Source organism: Accipiter gentilis, chromosome 7, assembly GCF_929443795.1.
Source record: "Accipiter gentilis chromosome 7, bAccGen1.1, whole genome shotgun sequence".
NCBI lineage: Eukaryota > Metazoa > Chordata > Aves > Accipitriformes > Accipitridae > Astur > Astur gentilis.
Window position 1 is genome coordinate 9,633,722 of NC_064886.1, and position 16,796 is coordinate 9,650,517.

A 16,796-nucleotide genomic window follows, 5' to 3' on the forward strand; every position below is an offset into this window, starting at 1 on the left:
AAGACTAGACTAGAATAGAATAGCATAGAATAACTTCAGTTGGAAGGGACCTACAGTGATCATCTAGTCCAACTGGCTGACCAATTCAGGGCTGACCAAAACCTAAAGCATGTTGTTAAGGGCATTGTTCAAATAATAAACAAATAAATAACAATAATAAAACACATAACAAACTTATCACAATAAACACATAACAAAGAACAGTAGCATCAAGGATGCAGCAGAGTTAATTCACATCACTTCCATTCTTTCAGTTCCATATTCAGAAATTCTACTGCTCCCCAGGTTACTGCATACAGTAGTTCAAAGGCACACGGCTACACGAAGCTTTGCAAACAGCACTGGCAGACAAGGTTTAACATCTAAAATGATCCAAGCCACCCCACAGGCAGTGCACTGCAGTGATGTTCAGAGAGTGTCTCCTCTCATCCTACAAAAAGTGTCTAGGACGGGTGGAGTGATTGCCCTCTGCAGAGTCACCCTGAGCATGGAAAAAGCCTACTTGACAGCCTCAGGCCTGTGAGCTGAAATGATTCCCACCTGCAGAGTGATACCAGTCCATACGTTTGGCACCATCCCAAGTGCCCCTGCCATGGCCTACCTTATCTCTTCTAGCAGCCCACACTCCACCAGGGCTCTGGCCAGCTCCATCCCTCCTGCTGGCCCAATGTTGTTGTTCTGCAAGCTAACAAAAGAAACATAAGCATTGGAGGATTATTTTAGAATAAAGCTGTAACAAAAGCTCATATTTAACTTGCTAGGAAGGTAACCACTACATCTTCTGAATGAGCACCCAGTGCTGGTAATAACCTGGGACCCTTGTAGATTAGTCTTAACGAAGGGGCCTGGAAAACAGGGAGGCAACAGTGGGGGCCAGCAATGTGGCTAGCATGTCACATGGCTCCTGCTGCTGCCAGTGACACCTGGGCTAAGGACATGCAAGTCCAGTGGATTTGCCGATGCTCACAACAAAGGAGCACTGTCAGCCAGTTGTTGCAAAAGCAAAGGCAGCATAGCACCACCGGGAGTCTGTCTCCAGCTCTGTGCACATGGGATCAGTTTGAGATGAGTGAGCAACGGCCTTAAGAACAAAGAGTGGATGTGACCTCATGTCTGCAGATTTCCCAACACCTTTCCAGTGAGACAAGAACCTATCCAGAGGATGGAAGTCTCCCACCACTGGGATTTCTCATCTAAGATATCTTTTGATGATACCTTAGACACAGGTTGAAAAACATACCACTAGGCTAACTGAGCTCAGTGAGCTCTTCCAGCTCACCAATTTCTTGCTTTGCTACTGTAAAAAAGTATGAGAACGTCCTACATGTTAGAGCCCTGGAAAGACTCCCATAAAAGGTTTAAAAATATAATACTACTGAGTTCAGGGGGAAAAATGACTTGGAAGTGCCTGCACAAAACAGTGAGGGACTACAAAAGGTGCTCATATTTATGCTTACATTACACCAGAACAAGAGGACAGCCACAGGCATTAGGAGCTAACATACTCAAAACCAATTTTAAGGGTTATTTTAATGTATATACAGTGCCTGGTTCATCTCTAAAGTTAACGCTGCAAGAGATTATGCGAGAATAGTTGATATGACTTGGAGCAACAGAGTAACTGTGGAGGGTTTCTCAATCCTGAGACACTTAAAATAATGTCTAAACAGGAGACCAGTGCACCACTGCAGTCTACGCCTTTTTCCATGCCTTCTTTCAACCATCCCACATATTCCCAGGATATCCAGCTTTCCTGGGGCAGAGGCTGACACTTACTGCAGGACCCTGAGATTGGTCATGTGAGGCAGACAGAGGGCAAGTTTCACTGCTGTCCTGTCTCCAAAAACATTCCTTGACAGTCTGGAAGGAGCAGAAATGAAATGTTACTGACAGTGAACTACAGAGCCTCATTCCTCACCTGTGTGTCACCCACATGTATCTGTGACCTCCATTCCATGTGTATGGGACTATGCTGAAAGGAACTAATGTCCATGATTCAAAGAACACTAGGAATGGGAGGAAAGAACAACGAGGTTTTGTAATCCTGCAGTAGGAGTTAAACAGGGAAGTAAAACTGACTTCCACTTCTCAGGAGCACGCTGATCTCCCTTCCTGACTAAGGCTTTCCTGAGCTGAAATTACACCAAAATTGCACTTTTTAATACGTGCCCTTAGTCCGGTATGCTGTAATCTGAAGGTTATATGAATAGCTCCAGCATTTTAACTGTAACAGAAATAACTTTTTCTGATTTGGTATTTTTTTTTATTATTTTATTTCTTTAATATGGCAGTGACACGTTTGTTCTATAAACCAGTCTGCAATGGAATAACTGATAATAAATCTGGCCGAGTAAAGCCTCTATCTGTCATCTTCCCTCCATCTTTGCAGCCATATAGATTGATGCTGATTTCTTAGGCAACACAGGCACTGCACAGCCCATATGCCTGTGACTGCTATTAAACAGCAGATTTCATCTCTTCCCCACTGATGCAGTCTGTATGCTTCTTGGGAATCTCCAAAAGATTACAGTGAACAAGCAATCCCCAAACCTCCCAAACCCAGCACCACACATCCCATGTAGCTATGAGTTTTTACCCTGCACTCATAAGAATCAGTGGCAGAAATGGTTTTGGCTTTACTGGAGCCAGATTAGATGTGGTTTCTTTGCCTTGATTTTGCCCAGCTTCCTGAAGGGACTTTGGAAATGACACACTTACAGTAACTCCTCGATGTGCTTGCAATAGGCAAGAGCTTCCATCAGCTTTTCCCCTCCAGCAGGACTAGGACTGTTCCCTGAAAGGCTAAAATAAGCATGAAAGACTCTCAGTGACTGAGTAAGAACCAGAACATACCAGCTTAAGATATTTCACTGTTTGCCTGACATGATGGGAATCTTGGGTCACTGCATCAATGGGCTATATAGGGCTGCAGTGGTGTGTTCAGAGACACAGGCCTCTGGAAAACGGCCTGGGGATTTGTAGTGTTTTTTTGTCAAGTACTGAGTCACTCCTGCCCCTGCAGGTACTGGGGGGGAAGGAACAGTTTTCCCTCTCCCAGACAGAACTGGGGATTTCCTTTTCTTGTTTAAGTAATTTCCAGGGTTTTATTTCAAAAAATCATGAGGCATACCCCAGAGCTGAGCCTAACAAACAGCCTGCATGCTCAAATTTCTGTTCCCTTAGAGAAGGGCCAGTTTGAATTCATATCTCTCAGAGAGAGCCTTGTCTAGAGACTGTGTCCTCGTTTTGACAAATTCTCAATTTCACCTCTATATCCACTAGTAAAAGAAAGCAGTGTAGCAACACTGGGGCCCACCACGTTGGGAACCCTACATAGCCCGAGGGAAGGTGCTGCGTGGATCTGAGACTTGTATGATTCCCCACAAGCTTGCAGATTTACTTTCCAGGACACAACTGAGCCAGAGATCTCTCCATTCAAACAGCTAGCGAAGGCTGGCAAATGCCCACTGCTGTGTCTGGGGGTGACTCCACAAGGACATGGCTGTAAACTTCACTCTCTGAGAGTCTCTGCACTGGCAGAAAGAGTCATTGCCAGTCCCAGCTGTACATGGGAGGGCAGCAGAGGGAACACCTTCCATTGGTTTGGTAGACTTTATATCACATCTTCAATGACATTGAAAACTGGAACATGGAACACTGTATAAATGAAGGTGGCAAAGGGCTTCTTATGCAGGTTTTCCCACCAACTGTGACCATAACTGAAATCGCTGCAAATGAAACAAAGGGACTCACTCGATTCTCTTCAGGTTCTGCATTTCCAGCAGGACAGTAGCTAAATTCATCAGGCCTGGATCTCCAATGTTGTTGTGGCTTAAACTTTAAAAAAAGAGAAGAAAGGCTGTGTTGTAAAGGAAAATGCTAAGCACCAGGCAAAGTATGAGATCTTACTTAATGTCTCCCATCTGCTGGATGACACCTCTGACCTTGGCAGCAGAATCAAAAGAGCTGCTTATCTCAACTACCTCATGAAAGACTAATAACTGTGAATAAGGCATTAAAAAAATTTGCAAAGAACAATCAAAATCACTGGATCTTGTTAATAGGTGGGAAATTACTTCAGCCAGAATACCAAGACAGGCAACAGGTCGTTATTATTTTCCAAACTACTACACTGGAGAATGTACATCATCTGGCTAAACAGAGGAAAAAAAGCAGAGCAAGCCTGCGGTTGGCTCTAGATTCAGATCTTTTCAGAGTGGGGAATTACTGGGTCTAAGGCTTTCCCAGGAGAGAAGGGGACCTCTGGCCCTGTTCTGGATTCCAGGGAAGATTTACATCCAGGGGCTGTTTAATCCATTTTCTACATGACTGCAGCAGAGTGGGGTTAGACCAAATTCTCCTCTTCTGAACATCAAGCTCCAATTTCCTCTAGCCCAAAGTACCTCATATGTGAGCATTTTGTAACCTCCCTGTTTTTGTTACAACATCGTGTATAAGCACATCTGGGTCTCTACAAATGTTGACACTAGTGGTCACCTCTGCTGATGAAAGACTGCAAGAAAGAAGAAACTTACTTGATTTCCTCCATGTAGTGCATATTCCTCAAGGCTTCTGTGAGTCTGGAGCAGCCATCATTACTAATATTGTTATGGTTCAAGCTGGAAACAACATCCCCAGGAAAATGGACATTAAGATCCTGTTATTCAGTATCACAAGCCGGGCTAGGGGCAAGCTGCAGTTACATACTTACATAAGCCTTTTCAGAGATGGCATTTCACGAAATCCCAGCACAAGCTTAGGAATGGCAGCACTGCTGAGTTCCATGTAGCCCAGGCTAAAAGATGAATAACACAGGAACAACTAACTACCCACAGGCAGTCATGCGAGCACTCAGAGCACAGGAGAGCAGAAAAAAGGTGGAAGAGAAGTGGGAGTGTATTCTAGTCCCTGTGAATAGTTTTCAATTTTGTTCGCTAAGGCAATTCTACTGGACGTGTTTGGATCCTGATAAAATACCAAGAGAATCCCAAACCTCTGGAGCAAGAAGCCAGCCTGTCATGGAGCAAGGTGCCACTGTGACCACAAGATGGCAGAGCTCTCACAACAGCAGCACACACGGTCCAGTGGCACTTGGTAACAGAACCCTGCCTCACATGTAGGTGCCTGGAAAAGCCATCTCTGTGTGCAGGCCACGTGACGATCCTCCCTGAGTAAAATGCTGGCTCTGGGATTGCTGCACGGGAAACACTGCCTCCCAGCTGGGAAAAGATCCATGCAAAAACCGCTACCAAAACACTTGATTTCTCCACTGGACATTCCCTGCCACAGACTACTGATCTCTATCTCTCTCACTCGTTGTTCACTGCAAATAAAAAGGAATTGTTGCTTCTTCTCTATCTGAAGTCCTCCAGCCATCAGGAAAACTACATCTGTCCACAGCAGAGGCAGAAGAGAGGCTGCAGTTAACTAAAGCTTCTGGAAAGACCCGACAGACTCTGGACAGCCTGGTAACAACACACTCACTTGAGCTCTTCAATGGCCTGGCAATTCTGCAAGCCTGTGATCAAGTAATCAATTCCAGTTGGCATAATACTGCTAGAGGTCAGCCTGCAAAACAGCAAGGATCAAATAAGGTCAGGTCTCAGCACACTTAGAGAGAGGAGTTTACTTCACTGACAGACAAACTGCCCCATCCCAAACCCCAGCCAGCACAGACATCAGAGACCAGTAAATTTGAGAGATTTCCACACCTCCCATGCACAGGACTACAAGGACGAGGTAGTTCAGAGATGTTCATCTGATGTACATGTACCAAACAGCACAGTCCCTGCCTGGGCCAACCAACTCCCAGCATTTCACTGGGCAGAGATGGCCTTTATAAGCCTGTCTCTCACTTACAGGCAGTTGAAGAGGGCTGTGAAAAGGGCTGAATGCTATTCATACCAGAAAACCCTCTTTTAAACAGTAGGGTAGTATAAACTTACCTACAATGTAAACAAGACCCAAGGTCTCAGTCTCAAATTGCTTTCACTTCAAAAAAGGGGAGAGGAAAAACCCTCAAGACATGCACATGGTGCCCCTATAACCACCTTCAGCATGAACTGCAGAGAGCTGTTGAGTTTACAACCTAGACAAGTCTCAGGAGAGATCACAGAGCTCATGGCCATATTCCAGACAAACAGTGTTTCAGAGAGGATCAGGGCGAGGCACAGGGTTGAGCAAACGACAAAGATGTGGAAAAGACCACAGCTGGGGACATACCCAAACTTCTTCAGCTCTGGAAGAGGTAGCAAAATCCTGACTAGCATTTCTGCTTCATCATTGTGGAGCTCAACATGAGACCATCTGCAAGAACAGAACAACAGATCTGGGCTATGTCCACTGATGACAAAAGGTCTGTATCAAGCCCACAACTAAAACATAGTGGTGCTGGGACATTGAAGAAGTGTCACGACATTGATACTTGGCGAGGTCCCATGGGACCTCCTAGCCATGACAAGAGACGACAGGTTATCTGGGCACAGGGGAGAGATTTAAATGCCTTCAAATACCCCAGGAAGCCACTCGGTCTATGGGTCTTTTCTATTTTCCATCCAAACACTCTAAGTAGGGGATCCAGAGGGCAAGGACTGCAACCTTGCACTGGCCTCTCCCCTGCCGTGTGCACTCTTGCACACACAAAGTCAAGCTACTACCTTCCCCCAAAAATTGTCTACAATGCCTGTCAACTCACGTCAATTCCTGAAGCTGAGCACATTTTTCAAGAACCCTTTGGTAGAAGCAAGCATGCTTGAATCCTGGCTTGTACAGATGCAATCTGCAGGATACAAACACACAACGCAACTGTCAGTGATGATCAGCAGACACCCACTGCAGCGTCTGGTGCCCCTTAGGGGCAGGCTGAGGAACAGATCAGAGCTTTGCAAGTGCCCTCCCTGGCCTCTCCTGCTATGTCCCATCTACACCACAGTCCACTATAGAGAAACACAGCCCATCCCCAATGACACGAGAAGACAGTTGCCACCTTCTTCAGCTACACAAAGGGAAAAAGACACTAAGGCTGTTCTCTGTCTATACATTCATGCAGAAGCCAGCATGTCTTAAGTCTTCAAAGTGCTCATGTCTCCTGAGTGTTCCTGGTCCTGTGGGGAAGGTAGGTAGATTTTTTTACCTCATGCAGGTCCAGTATGGGCCTGGAGGAGGGTGGCCCAAAAGACACGTGAATAATGTTCCTTCCGGACATGTGGCACAGAGGCACTCTGAGACTGAACCCATGGAGACTAGAGCCTCAGACACTCTGAAGATGTTTTTCATACCATGATGAATTTCAGAACAAGCAGAAAATAAGGACAAATAGTCACTTTCTCACCTGCTAACGACTGATTCCACCTTCTCCAGGCAGTGTGGGAACTTTACACCTAATTGGAAGAGGGTTTTATCTTTACGTATCCTGGAAAGGTAGAGATTAGAGAACACCATAAGCCTATGAACTCTTGAGGGAGAGCAAATGCTGTTTTCCAGGAGAAAACTCGGGACTGGATGGCACAGGACTATGCTGGTGCATGAATCCTAACCACCCATCTCTGAAGAAGTCTGCAATATTTAAACTAGTTCCAAAGCCAACCTAATCTGGGCACCTTTTCTCCCAAGGGAGACCAGGAACATGGTCTCCTTTCTGCTACACCTACTAAGGTGTGCAACCACAAACTTTCTAAGCACTTCTACCCACCAGACATTTGGGTCAAACTTGCTTCAAGTTGGCTAATGGCTTACAAATGCACTGGAGACAGAGAATAAAGAACAGATGAGCAAGTTCTGGCTCCAATCCCATGTCCTTAAAAGTATCAGGCTAAAAGAAAATATCTGAAAGTTACCAGAACTTGAGCTGCTACTTACATAATCTCAGTTATGTTTCCACAGGCCTGGACAGCCAGCTCCAGAAGGTTCGTGATGCTTTCTTCACCTACCCATGGCTCCTCTATGCTGCAAAGCAGAATATAGGCACCTTTGCTTTATTCACGTGCATGGATCCATCTCTGCCTCTGTCAGCTCAGTGCACAGATAGGCTGCTTTGCTCATCAGAGTAAGGTCTACATAGGAAAGAGGGTGCAAACTGGGAACAGAGAAGCAGCCCAGCTCCCCTGCAGAGGAGGACACAACATCAACTTCCCTCCTCCCTGCCTACCACTGACAGCAATGAGAGGGAGCCTGGCCCTTGTGTTCTAATGCAACACATTTTGGAGAAGTGAAGAATTTGTTACCCAGGTGAACTGTGGGATGCTCTGGCAAGGACATAGGAATGTATTCACCAGAATTAGCAGCCTTCTTTGTAAAGCAGGTAGAGTTTTGCAGAAGCAGCACAGTTTATGGCCACAGCTTTACATGATGCTCGGTAGAAATCAAGGAGATAAAGCCGAAATACCAGTAACTTAGAGTCACCCATAGGAATTTCTCAGGCCAATGCTACCTATCTTTGGAAAAAGCACAGTTCACTTTTGGTTTTGATGAAAGGAGATCTTAGATGATCAGACCAGCCTCAGACCTAAAACGGCAGTGACACAGTACCTGATTTTCAGAGGACCCGGATTTTTCCTCAGTGAATGCAGAAGCCTTTCTGCAGCTTGGACTGTCATGTTGTTATTTGAGGATCTAGAACCAAAGGTCATTGTAATGAACGGCTTGCAAACAAGCCCACCCAAATAGGTCCAAGCAGCCATTAACTCACATGTACTCTGTCAGACCAGTACACTTCTCCAGGAGCAAGCACAACTTTTCCAAGTGCTCTGGCTGAAAGTTGCATTCTGAGAGTCTGAAAGGATGTGAAAGACAACAGTCTTAGTTCCTTACAAACAGTTCAGGCTTTCTGACCCAGAAATCTCAGGCATCACACCCTTTCCCCACAGAGAAAGAAGGACGGCACCAAAACTTTAAATGCCTTGCAGGGCTTCCAAAAAAGATTGTGACAACACTTCAAAAGCATCTGTTGAGATGTTCTGATACAGCATATGTGTATGCTAATGGTGCAGCTTTTTGCAGCACCCTGTCCTGTGACAGGGACTGTAGGCATGCCTACAGGTTCCTAGGTGAGGAACAGTCAGTGGGGAAGCAGTGAGAGAAAGGGATGTGGGATTCTCTGTGACGTGAGAAAGCTCTTCTCAGAAGGTGAACCAAAGGAAATGTATTATCTATTAGTGTTAAATATCACCATGCCAGGAGCTAGGGGCTGCAAGAGGTTTTGTCTGCCTTGTCCCTAGAAAAAGGACACCTCCTTTGTCAAAGAAATCACACAAAAAAAATCTGTACCATTACCTCAAAATCTTTCTCCTATCATCTCTGCTTGTCAACTTGATGATTAAAGTTGCTTTGGAGCACAAACTGCACAGAGAAGACATGAGAGTGTAAGATTTGGAGGGAAAATGACAATTTTTCCCAGTGGTCAGAATTTAACAATACATCAAAGTGCACAAAGCAACACAGCCCAGCAGTGACAGAGGTACCTGGCCCAGGTCACCTCTCCCTACAATAAACCAGCCCAGGGAAATGCTTCAATAGGGTTTTGCTAATGCTAAATTGGCATAAGGCAGCACTGGTGGTTGGAGAAGCAATCCTGATCTGCCCTGCTTTTGTCTGCCTCCTTTTGTCTCTGCCAAGCTCTGGGGAGACCTAAAACAGGAAACTGATCTGCTTTAAAATAGTGCAGCCAAAACATTCAGCACTCACATTTAACTGCAGGAATTAATGGAAGTGACCCTGGTTAAATTTGGTTCATGACAGACCAACTGGTCTATGTGAGCATAAACACTGATAAGGTCAGATCTGCAGCATGGCCCAGCCTTGTGACAAGCAGTTCATGCCAGTGCAACAAGCCCAGAACCTCTTTTTTCCAGAGAGGAAAGGAGATAAAGACACAAATCCAAGTAAAGAACATCGGAAATTGCTTTCAACAGACTCACTCTGAAACCTGTGTCTTTATACACAAAAATGACTTGGCCCTGTGGAATAACAGTTCTGCTAGCTTCCTCCTTGGCAGCTATGTTTGGCCAGTAGAAACGGACATAAACAAAAGCTTTGCATGCACGTATACATAAAGATAGTTGAAAACATGGCCCTCATCATTATTACCTGAAGATAAAAAGCTTTATGATAATTAAGAGAAAAACATGCAGGGAAGAATCAGAAATTAGTGAGGAGAAAGACACACCTAACTTGAACTTCAGTAGTATTTCCAGATGTGGCAAAGGCATTTATGAGATGCAGAACTCCATCCTGAGAAATCCTATTATGGCTGAGACTGCACAGAAGAGAAGGAAGGTTTTTCAGGTGTTAAGATTCAGGGTTGTCCCCAGGCTCCTCAGCCACAGAGGTGAAATTCAAGTTGGCACCAAAGGCAGAGCAGTTTGTGGGGTGCTGGGCCCCTTCAGCTGTGCTAAATGTACCAAACCCCTCCAAGACACAGCGCTGATGACGTGGGTGACACAGCCAACTTCCAGCTTGCACTCCAACTGCTGGAGTAGTTGCTTCCCCAGCAAAAAGGGATGGGAAGAGGCTGGCATGGGGCACAGCTAAGCTCACAGCACCTACAGGCCTTGAGTTATTCAAAGAAGACAACGTAACCAGAAGTGATGAACGGAAAACTCAGGGGACTGGGTCAACTTCTGTCACACTACCCCGCTCTTGGCCTTGTTATCTCCTGCTGATGCTAACAGAAAGACTTTTACTTACTTCAGCAAGTTTTGGGTCAGACCCTGAGTCACCCTGGCCTGGAGGTCTTGAGCTGTGGTCTCCCAAGCAAGTGGGAGTGGGCAAGAAGCATGAAACCAGCTTCAGGGAGGATCACATGAACACGTTTCTGCTAGGGCACCTCAGATTCACAGTATGTTTTCTTACTTGAGGGAACAGGTAACAGGCACTTGATGCAAGTGGTCCAAGAGGCACCTCAGGCCTTCATCACCCAGCTGATTCCTGGAGAGACTGAAAGGTAAAAGAACAAGGTGGCCAACTAAAACTCAGCCTTTTAAGCAGCAATGCTCCTCTGAGAAGCTTTGAAGAAAAAAGCCAAACTTCCTGGACTTAAATCCCAGCTCACCCATTACAGGTCTGTCTAAAACAAACTGCTGCCCTACAAAACTACCTCATGTGTAAGCTCCAGAGCAAGCTCAAATGAAGAGCTCTGAACACAAGCTCAGAGCAGAGCTCAGATGAAGCAACAAATGCCTCAAAACAGCCACAGAGTGAAAATCCCAAGAAAGTCATCCCACCAGCTCAAGCCCTCTTAAAATATATGTATAAAGGACCTGTATGATTACTAACCAGTTTTGTTTCTAAATAGCCTGAACGAGCACACGTACACATGCAGACAGGCTGGGAAACACCAGGCAATGCTGAACCATGCCAACCCAGCTCTCCCTCAGTGACTCCTGTTCAAGGTCATGGTAACAAACCAAGCCCCACTTACTCTACTTCTGCCAGCCACCCATGCTGTTCCAGGACTCTGCAGAGCTCATCTATCTGCCCTTGACCAATGGCACAGTCCGTCAGCCTGCATATGAGACAGCAAGAGAGTTAAAGCATGGCCGGCAACCAGGCTCAGCCTGAGCAATGACAGCTGCCCACCAGAAGTTGCATTTTTACACCAGCCTCCATGCAACTTTCACTGAGATGAATGCCCTTAGCTGGGCCAGTGGTTGATACTTCTTGTAATGCCTCCCTGAGGTTAGTAATGACAAACCCCAGGTTATAAGTGGGAAACAGATCTTTTGACATTTTTTGCCATCTCCTTGGTGCCTAAATGGTGACATATTACAGTCTTCTTTACAGGGGCACCCAGCAACCATCACTCCCAGAGAGGTCACAGACATGTATCCCATACACATCACACTGATGCTCATATGGAGATTATCACCCAGAATTTGAGGCACACATTTGGAAAATGTGGTGGATAGGACTCAATTCAGTTGCTTGTGCAGCAGAATTTGGTGCCACTCAAGATGGTCCTTAGTCCAGTGGCCATTGAAGAAAGGCACGTGCCTCTGCCATCTCAATGCATCCAAATGGTACCGCGTTGCACTTAGGCAGCTGAACTGAGCCCCAAGACTTCAGCTACTAGCCCAAGCTCTTTGACTACCAGCCCATGAGTTCTACATAGAAGAGGAGATTTGGCTACCTACACTCATGTATCAAACCTAATCAAAACAAGTGAATTATGATTAAGTGTTTTATGCCAGTACCTGCAGGATGTCTTTTGGCTTCGCATGCTTGCTCCTAAATGCAAAAAAGCATTTTCACTTGACCTGAAGCAAACACAAAAGACAGTCCTTCAGCAATGCTCCTCAAAGATGACAAGCTTAGTAGTCCCCTTAAAGCTGAGCTCCTGGGTTCCAAACAGTCTGAGCGTCTTACCGGACTTCTACCATTCTGATCCGCTCACAGAGGTTGACAGAATTGATGAGTAAGACCATGCAACGTGGGGAAAATGTGGTATTCCTAATACTGAAAAGGAGGGGAAAGAAAGAACAATTAAATTAGCTCCCAAGAAGAAAGGTTCCGATACATACGGCCCAATTTTCCCATTGTTTACTTTGAGATGCAAAAGGCTGGATCCACCCCATTTAACTCGAGATCAGTGAGCAAGGATCTACAGTTTTGAGCACTGGCACCCAGTGTTCCTTTAACTAAAGGAGACACTCCTTTGACTGAAGAGGGAGTACAGACCAAGGGTTTACACTGAACAACTCCTCTTCAGAGCTACTTGACTAGAGATACCCCAGATTGGAAGCAACCTCCTGAGTGAGCAAATTCAGTGTCTCAAGACACTGCAGCTCCTCCATGCTACAACATCTGGTAAAAGATGGCCAAAATCCCTGCAGGCGCAGAGCTGTGAGATGCTGATCACACACACGGGTGGTGTGCTGTCACTACGTGTCAACCAACAAGTTCTACATATGTTATGCATAGCATCCATAAGTCACGTTCCACGGAGCCTGCTAAGTCAGGATTATCTGGAATGCTGTGCCTAGGGTGGGTATTTCTCCTCCTGTTGTTTTTTTTCTCTAGTTATCATTAAAGAAGCAAGGTTCAGTGCTTCTTTGGTTCCAGAAACAAGACAGGAATGGGTGTGAAAGAGTTACTGCATTTTCTTTGCCTAGCTTGTTGACCTACAATTACTGATTAATGCTCCTGAGATATGTTGTGGTATTAACACTTTCCAAACCAATGTTTCATGGCAGCAATCAAAGCAGGGACCCCAAACATTACCTCAGTAGTGTCAGATGACAGAGGTATGGCAGGAAGCTCAGTAGTCTCTCAATGCTCTGGTCACTCAATGAATTTCCAGACAGACTGTAAAACATGGAAGGAAACAAATTCCAAGAGAAACTGGGACAATCTGTAAGTATTTCTATAAAATCTACATGGACATGCACACCCACATGTGCATGGGGGTGTTACAGGCAAATTCTGAAAAAGGACGTGTCCAGAAATGCCCTGAAAGTTGGGTGAGATTTAGTCCTTACAGGCTGATCTCTGTGTTCCACTACATTCTATAGCCAACTAACATTCCAGTTTTAAAAGTCTTACTTTTTCATTACTGTAAATTTACAAAATGATGCTACTGATGTATTTCATGCATGCAATATGGCTATGATGTTATTTTTATTTGTTATTACTCAGTTTTTGGTTTGACCAGTATTCTAATTTTCTTGGTGCCCAGCTCCTGCCTGGAATGACCAGCTCTTCAGGAGTTCGGTTCACGGCTTAGTGGGCCTGGTGCTCTTGCTCTGGCTATACTACAAGCCAGGGTCTCGAGGAGCAGATGACAAGACTTGTGCGTAGTCATGATTGAGGAAAACTGTGAGAACACATACATGTTCTGGGGTGTTTACACACAGACATCGTAGATTTAGGAGAGGCCAAACTCTGAAACAGAGAGGACAGTAGAAGGTGTGGGTTTATCTAAGCATCTGGATGAAGTTTTGCAGGGATTTCTAGGAGGCTGTTGTGAGAGGAGAGCAAATTTACACTAACTGCTAACCTGAATGCCGACTCTGTGTGTGTGGGTTGGAGAGACAGACAGACAGGCAGGGTTGCTGAGTGCACAACACTTACTCGATTTCTGTCAGCTGAGGACATTGAGCCAGTATGTGGCACAGCCTGGTCACTTCCTCTGGACCCACTCTGCAGTCCTTGAGACTGAAGAAAACAAAGCACTCAGGAGCTAAACATTTCCCATGACCATGGTATGGCAACACTCCTTTCATAACCCGGAGCCTCACATCCTAGGACAAGGCCCATAGCAACCCTCTTGCTTCCACTGCATATATTTTGCTACCCACAATCCAGGACTGAAAAGTCAAAACCTGTGACAACCAGGTGACTTCACCAGCTCTGAGCTGATTCAACAGAGCCAGTCCACCAAAATACCATGTCACTTTGGGTGTTGCCTCCCTAGAGCCACATCATTGGTACTTAAATTGTATCAGGAGACTGAACAGCATTTTTCCCTGCTCAGCACTGTCTCAGCTCTTACAGAGCAAGGTTGGGAATGGTGCCTCCTAAGTCCTTCTCCAAGAAGGAAATCACAGAAACTTTCCTGGGTAACAAACTGGCAGGTCTCCATGGGATGAATGTAGTAGCCAGCCAGATCTGTATCTCATTATTTATAGGTAGAAGCTTCCCCTGCAGGAAAGCAAGACAATCCCCTTGAGCCTAGCCAAGCAAAAGATGCACTATTTATTTTCCCATATACACCTGTAGCAGTGGACATCCCAAGTCTGTTCCAAGAGGGTGTATTATTCACCCAACCACCTCCAGCATATCACTGTGTGCCTCCAGTGACCACAAAGTACCAATACCCGTTGGCCTGGGTTGATGCCAGCTGGCCCGATCTCTTTAAGGCTTTGCCAAATTACATCAGCCAAGACCTTCTCCCTTATAAACAAGTGTTATTTTGTGGACTGGCCTCTCTGACCAGTTTCAGCAGGGAAGAGGATGGAAGAGAGATATATTAAAGATGCACCTTTTCCAGAGGTGTCTCATGTGGAATCAGTCATGATGGGATACAAGCAGAGGAAAGAAACATCTGCTTTCCAAGAGAGCTGAGTGCCCAAAAACAGGCAGGGCACAAGACAGCTCTCTGAGGAGACACAGCTGGAAGGATGGGTCTGTTCCACACATTACACTACAGATACAGACCCCCACAGGCATCTCTCCCTACACTCCTGGGTGACAAAAGGAAGCTGCCATACCGAAAGCACCGCCCTTTTGCTTCATGCTTGGGATGCGCCAGGAATCTACTTCTCCATCCGCTGGTACTTCTGACCCTGGGGAAAGAAGGGTTTACCCCATGAGTTGTGCTGATGTTATTGCCCCCATGTAGCTGACTCTCCACATTGCAGCTGGGGAAGAGGGTGAGGTGGTGGCAGTGGCCTCGTGCTCCAGTCTGCCTTTTCTCACCACCTGCCAGATTAGGTTCACGTCATCCCCAGATGAAAAAGGGCCTTATCATCCCTCTTCCAACCTTCAGAGAGTTCTGCATCCACTCAGCACTTTGAGCATTTGCTCTGCCCTGGCCCAGGAGGAAGATGACTGCACCCCCGATCAGCAGTTGGATACTGCCATCTGCTCCATACCCTCAGGCCACTGTCAATCAATCAGCCATGAAACAGCTCACCCTGCTTCCACCACCCTGACTGGGCTTTGGAGCCAAATGGCACACCTCAGGGACTCACACATCACCATCTATTTAAGATTTCATAAGGAGGAGTTTGAAAGGCTCAGACAGATGAGTGGGTATGATTTTACCTGACTCTGTCCCAAAAGGTTAGATGAACCACCTGCATGTGTCCTAAGCTGTAACCAGAAAAAAACATAATTAGGATGGAGTTTGAAGACACATGCTCCTGCATCACTCCTCAAAAACCACAGCTTGAGGTTTCAAATAGCAAAAAATAGGAAAAGTACTGCTGGTCATACCTGAGGTTCATTGTTTTAATGTGTTCCAATGTAGATAAGGACTGAGCTAAGAAAAACACAGAGTTCAGGGAGATCTGGTTGTCATTAAGCCTACAGGAAGAAGAGATGAAATCAGTTGCTGCAAGCAAAACTACTAGCAATTTACACTGCGTCACCTGATAATAGCGATCCTTTTCCAGCACTCTCAGAGACAGCTTCTTTGCCACCTTCTGCCTGTGTTTCTAACTACAGTTCTACAAACACAACTCACTCCAGTATTTTTTAAATTCATCCCTCACTTTTTGAGTTCAGAGAATCACAGAATAATTGAAACGGGAATGGGCCTCTAGAGATAATCTAGTCAATCTCTCCTGCTCAGAGGAGGGTTAGACTAGAGCAGACCGCTCAGGACATTGTCCAGCTGGGTTTTTAACATCTCCAAAGATGGAGAATCCACAGTCTCTCTGGGCAACCTGTACTAGTGATGGACCATCCTCACCACACAAATTTTTTTCTTATGGTTAAATGGAATTCCTTTTATTACAAGACACTGATGCAAGGCAGAAACAACAGTTATAGCAGTATAAAACCCCCACTAATTGAGATCATGCTCAGGTCTATTAAGTCTGTAACAGTATCTAGTGTGACCATGGGCAGTGTGCTTGATGCTGGGAAAAAAACCCAGATAAATAACTGACCTTTCATTGCACTGACCTTAAGAGAAGCTGCAGATTGTCAGTAACTGGAACAGTCTTGGCTTGAGTTCCATTAATCAAACAGGAACAATAAATATCTCTTTCAATAAAACAGAATGGTGCTATACTCCTTAAGCCACAGTCCTGTACAGTGCACTTGCAATGGGAGTACCAGGTAAAATACCCAGATAA

At 45.5% G+C, this 16,796-nt stretch overlaps 1 protein-coding gene across 8 annotated transcripts in view; it reads right to left on the reverse strand.

Annotated features, from left to right (window-relative positions):
• The window catches only part of NLRC5 (NLR family CARD domain containing 5), a 51,603-nt gene that overhangs the window by 7,769 nt on the left and 27,038 nt on the right, over positions 1-16,796 (reverse strand). For 7 of the 8 annotated variants that reach the window (XR_007506662.1, XM_049805033.1, XM_049805034.1 and 4 more), the window contains 24 exons: positions 15,931-16,020; positions 15,760-15,807; positions 15,204-15,278; positions 14,065-14,148; positions 13,216-13,299; positions 12,361-12,450; positions 12,189-12,251; positions 11,417-11,500; positions 10,849-10,932; positions 10,163-10,252; positions 9,271-9,336; positions 8,687-8,770; positions 8,527-8,610; positions 7,858-7,944; positions 7,331-7,411; positions 6,695-6,778; positions 6,223-6,306; positions 5,485-5,568; positions 4,712-4,795; positions 4,536-4,619; positions 3,754-3,837; positions 2,719-2,802; positions 1,777-1,860; positions 602-685 (listed from right to left, as the gene is read on the reverse strand). Coding sequence is in view for 7 of the 8 variants with exons in the window: in XM_049805033.1 (XP_049660990.1) it covers positions 602-685; positions 1,777-1,860; positions 2,719-2,802; positions 3,754-3,837; positions 4,536-4,619; positions 4,712-4,795; positions 5,485-5,568; positions 6,223-6,306; positions 6,695-6,778; positions 7,331-7,411; positions 7,858-7,944; positions 8,527-8,610; positions 8,687-8,770; positions 9,271-9,336; positions 10,163-10,252; positions 10,849-10,932; positions 11,417-11,500; positions 12,189-12,251; positions 12,361-12,450; positions 13,216-13,299; positions 14,065-14,148; positions 15,204-15,278; positions 15,760-15,807; positions 15,931-16,020 (1,950 nt within the window). In the remaining variant the exon portion in view is untranslated. The remainder of the gene's footprint in view (positions 1-601; positions 686-1,776; positions 1,861-2,718; positions 2,803-3,753; positions 3,838-4,535; positions 4,620-4,711; positions 4,796-5,484; positions 5,569-6,222; positions 6,307-6,694; positions 6,779-7,330; positions 7,412-7,857; positions 7,945-8,526; positions 8,611-8,686; positions 8,771-9,270; positions 9,337-10,162; positions 10,253-10,848; positions 10,933-11,416; positions 11,501-12,188; positions 12,252-12,360; positions 12,451-13,215; positions 13,300-14,064; positions 14,149-15,203; positions 15,279-15,759; positions 15,808-15,930; positions 16,021-16,796) is intronic. The other variant, XM_049805038.1, reaches the window with a different exon arrangement.